General features: G+C 36.0%; 1 protein-coding gene across 1 annotated transcript in view; it reads left to right on the plus strand.

Moving 5' to 3' along the window:
* Positions 1–14509, plus strand: part of DACH2 (dachshund family transcription factor 2) — a 745051-nt gene that overhangs the window by 628083 nt on the left and 102459 nt on the right. Inside the window, exons 7-8 of the mRNA XM_059678534.1 lie at positions 7493–7628; positions 10452–10535. Of these exons, the coding sequence (XP_059534517.1) occupies positions 7493–7628; positions 10452–10535 (220 nt within the window). The remainder of the gene's footprint in view (positions 1–7492; positions 7629–10451; positions 10536–14509) is intronic.

Genomic DNA, 14509 nt, shown 5'->3' on the forward strand with positions numbered 1-14509 from the left:
CCCCCTACCCTTTGACTTAGAATTATTAAGACCTTCTGATACAATTTCAACCATACAGAATTTACCTGAGCATCTGATGCTATCAAATAGTCATTGCTCATTTTGATTCTATCAAAAGAAACCTTAAGCTCTCTTTTCTGACATTCTTACAGACGTACAAACTGGCTTATATTTTGCTGTGATCATTAACCTTTGTTTTTCATTCTGTCTTCGTAGGCATATTCCTTATTTTTTTAAAATTAGATCTTTATTGTTGAAAATGTTACATATGCCCTCCCTTTATATCCGTTCACTCCTTCTAACCTTCCCCCACCCCCTGCCCCAGGCCTTCACCATACTATTGCCTGTGTCCATGGGTTATGCATATATGCATACAAGTTTTTTGGTTGATCACTTCCCACCCACCCTCCCCAGCCTTCTCTCTGAGATTCCTCAGTCTGTTCCGTACTAATATGTCTCTGGATCAATTTTGTTCATCAGTTTATTCATTAGATTCCATATATTAGTGAGGTTATGTGATATTTGTCTTTCTCTGACTGGCTTATTATACTTAGCCCAATACTTTCCAGGTACCTCCATGCTATCTCAAAGGGTAAGAGATCCTTCTTTTTTACGGCTGCATAGTATTCCAGGTGTAAATGTATCACAACTTTTTTATCCACTCATCTACTGATGGCACTTGGACTGTTTCCAGATCTTAGCTATTATAAAATGTGCTGCTATGAACATAGGGATGCATACATTCTTTCTGATTGATGTTTCTTAGGATATATTCCTAGAAGTGGGATCACTGGGTCAAATGGCAGTTCTATATTTAATTTATTTAGGAAACTCCATACTGTTTTCCATATTGGCTACACCAATCTGCATTCTCACCAGCAGTGTACTAGGGTTCCCTTTTTCTCCACATACTTGCCAGAACTTGTCATTTGTTGATTTGTTGATGGTAACCATTCCGACAGGTGTGAGGTGTTACCTCGTTGTCATTTTAACTCATATCTCTCTGGTGATTAATGGCTTTGAGAATTTTTTCATATATCTCTTGTACATCTGTATGTCTGTTTTGGAAAAGTGTCTATTTAGGTCCTTTGCCCATGTTTTAATTGGATTGTTTGTCTTCCTTTGGTTACATTATATGAGTTTCTTATATATTTTGGATATTAACCCTTTATCAGATGTATCGTTGGCAAATATGTTCTCCCATACTGTGGGCTTCCTTTCCATTTTGTTGATATTTTATTTTGCTATGCAGAAGATTTTTATTTTGATGTAGTACCATTTATTTATTTTTTCCTTAGTTACCTTTGCCCTAGGAGATATATCCGTAAACATACTGCTACCAGAGATGTCTGAGATTTTTCTGCCTATGGTTTATTCTAGGATTTTTATGGTTTCACAACTAACATTTTAAGTTTTTTATTCATTTTGAGTTTATTCTTGTGTATGGTATAAGTTGGTGGTCTAGTTTTTTTGTTTGTTTTTTTTTTTGCATGTATTTGTCCAGTTTTACCAACACCATTTATTGAAGAGACTGTCTTGACTCCATTCTATGCACTTACCTTCTTTGTCAAATGTTAATTGAGCTTAATGGCTTGGGTTGATTTCTGGAGTCTCTGTTCCATTGATCTATATGCCTGTTCTTGTGCCAGTACCAGGCTGTTTTGATTACAGTGGCTTTATAGTACAACCTGATATCTGGTATTATGACATCTCCAACTTTGTTCTTCTTTCTCATTATTGCTGCAGCTATTTGAGTTTTTTTATTTTTATTTTATTGTTTTTAGTCCATATACTTTTTTGGAGCATTTGTTCTAGACATTTGAAATATGCTGTTGGTATTTTAATAGGGTTTTCGTTGAATCTGTAGATTTGCTGAAGTGAGACTCCATGTAGAAATGATTATATTTCAGGAATTTCAGTCCATCCCTACTTTAGAAGAATCAACCAAGGGCCTCTCTATTTCAGTCTCAAATCCCATTTTGTTGTTGCCCTTAGATCAGACTGGAAGAGAGACTTTCATACGCTAATGTAGACAGGGACTATGACAATTTTCAGCACAAAGCAATTACTGAAGACAGACCACCTTCCCTCATCATTGCTAAAATATTTTAGCGGTAGAAGTCTCAGAGTGGGGAATGTTATAGAATATTAGAATCTAAGAAAATTCCACAACAGGAGGAATAGGGAAACTAAGACAGGTAGTGTGTATGTAGCACCAGTTTGCAACTACCTCGTATAACCTATCTTCCCTAAACTGAGGACACTTCAGAGTAAATGGTTTGCACTTCTCCTTCCCAACCAGAGGGTATATAGCTTAAATCACCTTACTCAGGGAGGCAGGTAACAGAAATCCAATTAAGTGTCATTTTCCAACCACACCCAAGAACAGACATATTATGAGAATAAATCTCATTTTGGTACATCAACATAAAACTGATAAATATTCTATTGATCTGCTCCTAAGACAGCTCCTAAATGCCGAGCCTTTAAAACTCCTCAAAATGAAGGTCCCAGCATGCTCTCCCTTCAGGAAGTATACTTGTGCCATTCCCTTCCCCCTCTCCTCTTACCCCATGTAACCCCTAACCTCTAATGGATCCCATGAGACTTTCAACCAGGGGAGCAAAGCACACCCCCCCAATCCTCTAACTGCCCAGAGCTTATGCAGCCCGGCCTAGACTCTCCTGTTGCTTCTTCTATGCCCTTACTTGTTTCACTTTCCTAAATATATTTTTGCTGAGGTCAATAAAGTCTTGCTTGGTTTTCTATATTTTGTCTCTTGATTGAAATTTTTCCCTTTGAAGACAAAAACCAAGGGCTTCTCAGCTTCTCTTCTCACCAGTAACAACTCAGGCACAATGCCCACTGGTTTTTACAGCCCAAAGTTACAGGAACTTCTCTTCCTAGCACTGGAACCCTGGGCTGGGGGCCTGATGTGGGGCTGGGATCACTTGCTCTTCATGGGAGACCTCTTCAGCCATGATATCCTTCCTGATTAAAAACACACCACACATAAAAAGAAAAAGAAAAAGAAAAAATAAGTAAGTAAGTAAATAAATAAATAAATAAAAACACACCACACCTGGGTGTCAGAACAGCCTATTCTGTGCCTCCACCCTTCTACCAGTTTCAATGTGTTTTTTTCTTTAATTCTCTGGTTGTAGGACTTCCATTTAGTCACATTTCAGGTGGTTTCTGAATGATGGTTGGTGTGTATTTTAGTTGTAATTTTGGTGTGGTTGTAGTAGGATACAAGTATCAGCATTTACCTTTGCTGCCATCTTGGTTCCTCTATTCTTTTTCTAGTTCTTTAAAATATACTGTTTGGCTGTTTAGTTGGTATTTCTCTTGTTTCTTGAGATAGGCTTGTAATGAGATAAATATTCCTCTTATTATTGCTTTCCCTGCATCCCAGAAGTTTTGATATGTCATATTGTCATTCTTATTTGTCTCTATATAGCTGCTGATCTCACTTTTTCATTTTTTTTGACCCATCATACAGTAGTATGCTATTTAATCTCCACATATCTGTGTGGGTTTTTTTTTTTAAAAAAAACTTCCTTTTTGTAGTTGATTTCCAATTTCAAAGCATTGTGGTCAGACAATATGCCTGGTATGATTTTAATGTTCTTAAATTTGTTGAGGCTAGTTTTGTGACCCAACATATGGTCTATCCTTGAGAATGTTCCATATACACTGGAAAAGAATATATAGTCTGATTCTCTGGAATGAAAGGCTCTGTTAATATCAATTATGTCCATTTGGTCTAATGTGTCATTTAAGATGATATTTTTTATTGATTTTCTTTTTGGATGATCTATCTAGAGCTGTTAATGGAGTATTTAGGTCCCCTAATATGATTATTTTTGTCAGTTTCTCACTTTAGTTCTATTAGTTGTTGCTTTATATTTTTGGTGCTCACTGATTTGGTACATATACATTAAGGGGTGTTATGTCTTCTTGATGTAGTGTCCCCTTTATCATTATAGAATGTCCATCTTTGTTTCTTGCTACTTTTGTTATCTTAAGATCTTTTTGTCAGACATAAGTATGGCTACATCTGGCTTTCTGTGGATGTTATTTGCTTAGAGAATCATTTTCTACCTTTTCACTTTGAATCTACCCTTGTCTTTGCAGCTTAAATGTGTCTCTTATAGGCATCATATGGTTGGATTTTGTTTTTTGATCCAATCTCCTACTCTTGAACTCTCTATTGGTGAATTCAGGCCATTACATTGAGGGCAATTATGATGTATGAAGATTTCCTTTTGCCATTTTATCTATTATTTTCTGGTAGCTCTGTGCCTCCATTTGTTCTTTTCTTTTGTGTTTCTATATGATGTTTTTATTTGGTGATATTCCATACTTCTTTCCTGTTTCACCTTTTTTTGAACGATGTGTCTCAGTGGTTTTTTGTGGTTATCTTTAGGTTTATAAAAAAGAAAGTTTAATATATAGAGTAGGACCTAGTCAATAGGTTTTTCTTTTTCTTTTGAATGCATCTGATCTCCATCCTCCTAGCAAATCCAGACCCTTTACTCCTCCCTTTTTATGTTTTTATTGTCACAGATTATCCCTATTTATGCTGTAAGTTTGTTGGTGAACTTACTAGTAGTGTGGTGACCTTTTGTTTTTTTGTTTCAGGTAGAATCACCCCCTTGAGTATTTCCTGCAATGGAGGTCTTCTGGTGATAAATTCCCTCAGCTTCTGTATGTCTGGAAAATATTTTATTTCTCCTTCATATTTAAAAGATAACATTGCTGGATACATTATTCTTGGCTAGTAATTTGTCTCCTCCAGTAGTTTGCATATTTGGTCCTACCCTATTCTGGCTAATCGAGTTTCTGCTGAGAAGTCCAATAATAACCTGACGGGCTTTCCTTTATAGGTCACTTCCTTCTTTTCCCTGGATGCCTTGATAATTTTTTCTTTGTCATTAATTTTTGACACTTTTAATACAATGCGCCTTGTAGATGGCCTTTTTGGATTGAAGTAACCAGGTGTTCTGTTTGCTTCTTGAATTCAAGGATCTAGTTTTTTTTCCATATGATCTGGAAGTCCTCATTAACTTTTTGGGTTAATAGGTTTCCTTTCCCTTCTTCCTCTCTTCTTCTGGTATGTCCATTATTCTTTTATCACTTTTTGTGATTTAGTCTGAGTTATATTTATTGATTGATTGATTGCTCACATCTCTCTCATCTTCCCTCTGTGTCATTTCTAGAGTTCTATCTTCGATATCAGTAATTCTTTCATCCATCTGGTTGGCTCTATTTCTTATGCTTGCAAGTTTATTTCTGACCTCTTTTATGAATTCTTCATATCCAGGGTTTCTGTTTGGTTCTTTTTAAAAATGTCAAGCTATTTGGTAAAGTACTTGTTTTGTTTGTAAATTTATTTTCTGGGTGCATTAAATTGCCTCTGTATTTTCTCACATCTCATTAAGTATTTTAAGAAATGCAATCTTGAATTCTCTGTCATTTATATCACATATTTCCATATGTTCAAACATGCTTACTGGAGATTTTTTATTTTATTTCTGAGCTTCCTTGCTACCATGGTTATTCATGGTGTTTGATGGGCTCCTTCTCTGTCTAGACATCTACATATGAGTGACAATTAGATATCAATTATGTCAACTATGAAGAGTTCTTTCTATTATATTTCAGTAGGTGGTGCTGAATCACAAATTTTTTAGCTCTGTGAAAACCCATAGCTAATGCCCATGGCTGCTGTCAGTGTGGCTGCCATACTTGGGTGTGGTGTTGTCTGGGGGTATTTGGCTGCCTTCTTTGTTTTGCTTTCTTGGTAATGGTGACCTTGGACCTCTGCCCAGTGTGCCCCAACTTGGAATAAGTCACAGAGTGTACACTTTGCTGAGGAGAAATAGTGATTCTGTAGAAACAGTTCTCGGGTTTACAGATAACTTGCTCAGCCACTTGGTATAAAAAGCTCTATGGCTTTCTTTCTTTGTCTGGAGTGTCAACCATCCAAAAGCTGTGGCAGAACCCCTTTGCTCTGTCCTTGCCCAGGTCTCTTGGCTCAGTTGCAACTTGTACTGCTCATCCCACAAGAGTTCCCACCCAGTCTCTCTGCTTCTCACAGCTGAAGGAAGAATGAGCCACAACTGACTTCCTCCCCTTCTCTGGGATGAGCATTGCTTTGAGCTCCTCACTGCAGGGCTGCATCCATTGCTATTCTAAGCCCTCATCCCTTCTTGTCTCACCTGTTTCATCTTAGTTGACCACCTTTTGATGTTTCAATATGTGGATCTCTCAGTGTGTCTGTTTGTTGAGCAGGGAATCCTTTGTTGAGTTTTAGCTGTTCAAATTGTTTGAAAGTTCAGAGGGAGAATCCAAGGGAATCTCACATGCTACAATTCCTTTATATCACTCAGTTTTTCTTTACGGGATTTATATAAATTTTGGGCAACTCATGGAAAATCAATGTGAAAATATACAAGCACATATTTAACAAATTAACTTGTAATATGATGATTAGAATACTTATGTTGTAATTATAGACACAACGTTTAAGAAATTTATTATGAATGGATTAAATATTTTATAGAAACAAGATTCTCCATCCCATCATATCTATCTCCCAGTCACATTGATTACATATATGCATAAAAACCACAATTGGGTTATTTTATTGATCAAATTAACTAAATAATTGCTCTACTTATTCATCAATTTATGGTGCATAAATATAGTGAACAACTTAAGAGTTTTATAGCAATATTCATAATTACAGAAATGTTGAAAGCCATAGCAATTACTGTTCAAGTATGTAAAATAAATATTTCATTTTTGGTCAAATTTATTATTTCAAACTAAAAACTCTCAACAATACTAAGGAATGGATATTAATAATTCTTAATGTTACTGTGGAAAACCCATTATTGTATCCTATGACAACCAAACCATTTTGTTTTCAGAATGTGACATAAATTCTTAAGGTCTGATATATTGCAGGTATATTAAGTCCATATTGTTTGTCTGTGCAGAAAGGCTAAACATGTACTAATTGCCATATTTGCAAGTTTCATTCCAGAGTTCTCAAATGTTTACTTTTGAGATATCACCTTCTTACTTAGACAGTAGGATCACTCTCCAGACCTTGGCATGAACTTTATGTCAATGGAAGTGCTTACAATAACAATAAACATTCACCATGCCCCCGGATTTATAATCTTTTTGAATTTTCTAGGAAAGCAAACGGAAGCAAATTTTTATTGAGCCACTACTATATATCTGACATAGCACAGAGTCCTTTTACTTTCTTCTCTTATTGAACTTTCATTATATTCCATTAATTTTATAAGAAAATATATAAGCTTTTATTTAAAGATATGTTTTTAAGACCAGGTATTGTGGATGAGCATGCTTTCAGGATAAAGGAGAGATCAAAATTTCAAATGTTATGGATTCAACAAATATGAAAATCTTGGTGCACATATGGAATTTCCTTTTTTGCTTTCTTTTGTGTCAGGAAAGGATCCCAGAGAGTCCTTCTCCTGCTCCCTCTCTGGAAGAGAATCATCGCCCTGGGAGCCAGACCTCCTCCCACCCCAGCAGCAGTATATCCAGCTCTCCCTCTCAGATGGATCACCATTCAGACAGAATGGGTGAGTATTTCACCTGAAGAAAGGATGTTAAATATATTCTTTCAAGAAATCCTTCATTAGGTAATACAGAAGGGGAAAGGAAGCTGGAGGGGCTGATGCTGCCTTAGTATAAATGGCTTTTTGAAGTGGTATTTTTTTTATTGCTGAAGCAATATGAATAACAAAATGAAACTTAAAATATTGAACGTTTGTTTTCTGGTAGGGATTTCATTTACTGTATCATTGGATCTCATGGAAATAATATGATGGTAATTTTATAGAGTATTTGTTAGTTCAGTATGTTGGTATTTAACAGCTAGTGTGATATAATATCTTCTTATATTCACAACATCCTTTAAAATTGAAGTTAAAATGTCCTTTAGGCAGTTTATTGTTTCAATGATTAAAGAGTCAATCAATATATAGTTTGCTACAATTTCAAATCTTGGATCACAAATATTTGATATGCTTTTCCCTACAATTTTTTAATTGTCTTAGACATCTTACACCATAGACACAATTTCAGAATACTGTTACTGTTGGTGATGTGGCATATTAAAGACTTCAATCTATCCATAGTTCTGGCACTAAATAGGTAGGAAATCTTGAGTATGTCACTTAACCACCACCACTTTCTTTATCTAATATGAAAACAATTACTTTCCTGCCTAATAGAGTGGATTTTTGTGAGGTCAAATGAAATAATATGTGGAAAAACAATTTTAAAGTGATAGGGAAAAGTGAGGAATAAACACTATTTTTTTTTAATGTGTGCCTTTACCTTGTTTATCATCTCCTTCTGTCTGATCTTACTGGGGTATACAGACATTACTAAGTGCATTCATTCAATTGTAACAAATTCTCATTTAGTATATAATTATGAGCTAGGTAAAATCTTTGTTAATCTTCTGTACCTACAGAATCCAATTTCCTAAATATCTATTTCCTTCAGAGAAAAAATAAATTCTGGGCTTCTTTTAGTTTTACTATAGGGGCATTCTTTATTTGAACTCTAAATTTTTAGATTTCCCAATAATGATTTCTTCAAGCCTTTCCAAAATAATGCTTTTTCCTCCCAGGGATGGGGTGAGGTGGGGAAGAGAGGAACTGAGGGATTAGGAAAGGTGTTAGGTTCTGATTTTGTTCTGGGGAAGAATGAATATGATTTCTCTCTTGTGGAAATTTATCCAAGTCTTGCGTAGCCTGTCAACATTATATGTTGTTTATAGCTTTTTTAGCTTTACAGTGGGCACAGTGGGTCTCAAATCTAAATCCTCGTTATAACCACCCTTGGAGCACTTATAAATCTGAAGACCCAGGCCACATGTTAAGAGTTTGATTTACCTGGGCTGGACTAGAGCCTGGGCGCAGTGTTTTGTTTTGCTTTTCAGTATCACCTTAGAAGATTTTAATGTGCAGCCAGAGTTAAGAACCACTAAGCTAGAACTTGGGGCTAATGTCCCTAAGGGAGTAAGTTTAATTCCTGGAAGAGTTGACAGCGATCTCCTAACTTTACTATTTTGTGGACCAGACCGTTAGTTACGACATTGTGTGCAACTGGTAGGAGGGAGTCCGTGTAAGACAATTAGATTCAGATGGATAACCACAGATGAATCAAAAAAACAAGTCATATTTTCTTCTATGGAGATACTCCTTGTTTTAATGAGTAACTGAGAAGAGAGGAAAGGGAGATATTTATTTATTTATTTATTTATTTATTTATTTATTTATTTTTGTGTGTGTGTGTGTGTGTGTGTGTGTGTGTGTGTGTGTGTAGATAATTATTTATGGAGTTCTGGCTAAAAGCAGAGCACATAGGGAAATGTACTCTGTGATGGATATATCATAAAAGAATTATATCTTACACTTAGAAGTAAAATCAAGTATTTCCAAAGGAATATAATATTCTTAAAAAATTCTGACAACATAAAACATTTCTAATTTCTCTGGCAGTAGTCTTTCAATCATATTCCAAATTATCCAAGCAGAATAGTGAGGTTGTCTATACATGAAAAAGAAGGTTTGAGGATTTTTATTTTAAAGTGACCATATATTATTTATAGAACTATGTAATATTTTAACAAAATATAATTAAAGAAAATTAAATGATAACCTATGAAAATTGGCATGATTTCCCTCTTTAAATATAAAATTTTGTGCAGAAACACATAATAATTAACAGAAAGCTCTATTTTATCTATTAATTTTACTGCATTTATGTGCAAGACTCTATAGAGTGACATAATGCATACTTATATTAATTCATGAACTTAAGTGGTAAATTCTATTCAGAAGCATTTTGGGAAATATTAATTACAGAGGTAAATAGCTAATTTTCATAAACATTTAAAAAAGAAATATTTAAAATTATTTATGTTGGCCCTAGCTGGCTTGGCTCAGTGGATACAGAGTCAGCCTGTGGATTGAAGGGTCCTGGGTTCAATTCTGGTTAAGGGCACATACCCAGGTTGTGGGCTTGATCCCCAGTAGAGGGCATGCAGGAGGCAGCCAATCAATGATTCTCTCTCATCATTAATGTTTCTACCTCTCACACTCCCTCTTCCTTCCTCTCTGAAATCAATAAAAATATATTTTTACAAAAGGATTTATGTTGGCAGTTATATATCTAATATATTAATTTTATTTTTAAAAATCACATAATTAAGCAGCTAATGGATTTGTAAATTATATTATCAGATCAACACAAATTTTTATTGTTTTAAAAGAAGTACATAAAATTAATGTTAGTTGTTATTGAAATAAAATAGCCATTTATATAATGTTTTTTTGCCTTTCTTTTGAGTGATTTGCAAAAAAATCACTCAGTTATATCTCTATTTACAGTTATGATGTCGAATAATAGAGAGGAAGTTATTGTTGATCAGGAAAATGGACCAACCATCAAAAAATTCCAAAGAGATAATAAAGGTAAAATGATTTTTGCTTATTTGATGTACATATAAAGGTCAGATACTAATTCAATTAACATCCCAGTACTGTATATTGCATATACATTTCCTCAAGCCAGAATAGATTCATATTGGCTTTAGATTAGTTATTTTTATAGTAAAAAATAGTGCTTACCTAAGGCTTGTTTATTTGATGTTATAAATTACATAATCAGCCTGAAATATGTCTGTGTCTGTGGTTGGGAACATAATCCTGAAGCCCTTTTATTATGCCTGATTAGAGACATCTGACCTTTTTTTTACAATTTTACATGCACTTTGTACATTTTTAAATGATTCACCATTTGAGGCTTATGTTTGAAAAACTGAGTTGCTGTCATGAAAGAGAGATATTCCCATCAATTCTCAAAAGTGATTTTAAGAACGTTTGCTAGATCATTTCAATTGAGGAACCAAAATGGCAATGAAGGGAAATGGTGGTACTTGCATCCTCCCACAATCATATCAAAATTACAACTAAAATACAGAACAACTATCATTCAGAAACACCCCTAATCTGACTGAGAGAGTTAAAGAATAAAACACATACAGACTGGGCAGGAGGAGCGGAGGCATGGAACAGGTGGTCTGACACCCACATATGTGTGTTTTTAATCAGAAGAGATATCTTGGCTGAGGAGGCTTCCCATGAGGAACAAGGAGCCTCAGCTCCACACCAGTCCCCTATCCCAGAATCTCAGAGCCAGGAAGCGGCATCTCCATATCTCTGGGCTGTAAAAGCCAGCAGGGATTGTGGTGGAGTGACACAGAGGCTCCAGGAGTACCAGTCAGTTTCTCTTAAAGGACTTGCACATGGACTTACCTGGACTCATTTCCTCTGAGCTCCAGCACTGTGGCAGCAGCTTGGAAGAGTCCAGGACATAAGGGGATGAACTAAATTGTGTGGCATCAGCACAAGAACTCAGGGGCAGCTTTCTCCCCATTAAAGTGCTGGGAATTTCCCTCATAGAATTGATTGGCAGGTACTATATCTGAGATTCCATCTACCTGGCCCACACTATTTGTCCCAACCTGGTGATTCCATGAGACTCTTCCCCACCCAAGTTGCAGCCATACCCAAGTTGTTTGCAGTGTCTTTTCCATACAAATGGTCTATTCTGGCTCAGGATTTAGGCTTTCCTAAAATCTCTCAAATAAGCAGCAGCTGTACTCAGTGTGCCCCATACCTCTTGGTGCGTTGCCACAGGCTGACACTAGCAGCGGCTGAAAAAGTTCACAGCTTAGCTTCTCCTGAACATATCTAAACCCAAAACAATAGCAGCCATCTGCAAATGCTCTGGAGCTCATGCTGGCTGGCCCCAGACAGGGCAAAGGCAGTGGTTGACTTTGCACCTCTGAAGAGGCCCTAGAGCCACTGCACCTGGTGGACAGCTTCAGATGATACTAGCTTCTCCCTCTACCATGTGCATGAACAATATACTCATGGGACAGACACATAGAGCACCAAAGCCCCACTGAAACAAGTCCTGCTCCATACAGGTGTGTCCTTCACAGCAGATCTTCCACTGTAGACGCAGCAGGTCCTCACAGCCAATTGGCCTGGGAGTCATTTTCTCTTAGTGACACCCACAGATATCAAGGCTGAACTACAACAGGACAGTGCACACAGCCCACACAGGCATGCACCTAGAGTGCCCAGCTCAGATGACTGGGGAGGTTGAGCCACTGGGGCTTATAGGACACCCATTACACAAAGGACTCTACCAATTCCAGGAGACAAAGCAGCTCTACCTAATATGTAGAAACAAACACAGGGAAGCACCCAAAATGTGGAGACAAAGAAACATGTCAAAAAAGATAAAACAGAAGAAATATCCAAAAATAGAACTAAATTAAATGGAAGCAAGCATACTACTAGATACAGAATTCAAAACAATAGTTATATAGATGCTCAAGGAACTTAATGATAACTTCAAGAAACAGTGAAAATGTCAGGGAATTTAGTGATACTTTCAAGGGAATTAGTGAGAACATCAAAGACATGAAAAAGGAGCAGTCAAAAATGAAGGATACACTAACTGAAATGAAGAATAATTTACAGGGAATCAACAGTAGAGTAGAGGATGCCAAGAATCAAATCAATGAATTGGAATATGAGGAAGCAAAAACACAAAGAAAAACAAACAAACAAAACACCTAATCAGAAGAGAAAAAGAAAAAGAAAAAGAAAAAGAAAAGAAAAGAAAAGAAAGTATTATAATCCAAAAATATGAAGATAGCACAAGGAGCCTCTGGGACAACCTCATGCATACCAGCATTCACATCATGGTGGTGCTGGAAGGAGAAGAGAGGGACTATGAAATTGAAAACCTATTTGAAGAAATAATGACACGAAACTTCCCCTACCTGGTGAAAGAAATAGACTTACAAGTCCAGGAAGTGCAGAGAGTCCCAAAAAGATGAACCCAAAGTAGCCCACACCAAGGCACATCATAATGAAAAGTTTAAATACAAAGAAAACGTCTTAAAAGCTGCAAGAGAAAAGCAGTTAGTTACCTACAATGGAGTGCCCATATGACTGTCAGCTGATCTCTCAACAGAAACTTTGCAGGCCAGAAGGGAATGGCAAGAAATATTCAAAGTGATGAAAAGTAAGGATCAAGATTACTCTACCCTGCAAAGCTATCATTTATAATTGAAGGTCAGATAAAGAGCTTCACAGGCAAGAAAAAGCTAAAGGAGTTCATCACCAGCAAACCAGTATTACATGAAATGTGGAAAGGTCTTTAAGAAGAAGCAAGACAAAAGATAAATATATGAACAATAAAATAATAATAAATATGTATCTATCAACAATTGAATCTAAAAATAAATGATCAAGGAATCTGATGAGCAAAATAAATTGATGAATTAAATAGCACCAGAGGCGTGGACATATAGAACTGACTGACAAATCTCAGAGGGAAGGGGGGAGGATGGGTGGGAAGAGATTAACCAAAGAACTTATATGCATACATGCATTACACATAGACACAGACAATAGAGTGATGAAGCCCTGCAGTGGGTCAGGATCTAGTTGGAGGAGAGTAAGGTGGGGGCGGTGGGGGGGCCGGTGATGAATGAAGTATACACTAATTGAAAGGAGGGAGACCATCTGTAATACTCTCAATAATGAATATATATACAAATAAAAATAAATAAATAACAAAGAAGGGGAAGATATCTGTAATACTCTCAACAATAAAGATATATAAAAATAAATAAATACTAAATTAAAAAAGTATGCATGCTAATTTGGACATTTCAAATGAAAACTAAGCAAGGTACTCCAATAAAGTATTTACCTGGAATGTTGGTAGATATGACACCATTCTAGCTTTTGAGCAACTGAAGTGCATTAATCACATCTGCACAGTAGGCAGGTTTTTCTTAGGATATCTGTTTAAAAATGTAGGGAGAGTAACAATGTCATATGAAAGCTGAGTACAGCCTTGCTTAAAAGGCTGCAAAGGTAAGAAAAAGGTAAAATGTATCAGCATATTTCAAAATATTTTGGGAAATATATCAATTAACCTCAAATGGTTATAAGCATATTTTGTAAGTTATGTGTTATGACTGTCACCATGAGTTAGACAGTAGCTGTAAGCCAAAGAACATAAACTAAAATGTAATCTATCCAATCACAGATGATTTGTTGGTACTTCACAATAGGGTGCATTTGTTCTCTCTCTACTAAAGATGCTCTTAAGATATAGAAAAAAAGACTTCATGAACTAAGAGTTAATGGATACATTTTTCTTTCTTCTCTAGATTGAACTTCCTAAAATCTAGATGAGTATTTTGGTTAGAATTTGGAATAATGTGTTATTTTAATTTCATTAATCCCTGGTTGGTTTCCTTGCCACATGTTTACTAGTAATATTTTTCATCCAAGCACTGAATGGCTATCTCCTCTGGGGCTCTGAGATGTAAATCATTGCTTTCAGAATAGTA

The sequence above is a fragment of the Myotis daubentonii genome, chromosome X (assembly GCF_963259705.1).
Source record: "Myotis daubentonii chromosome X, mMyoDau2.1, whole genome shotgun sequence".
In the NCBI taxonomy this organism is placed as follows: Eukaryota; Metazoa; Chordata; class Mammalia; order Chiroptera; family Vespertilionidae; genus Myotis; species Myotis daubentonii.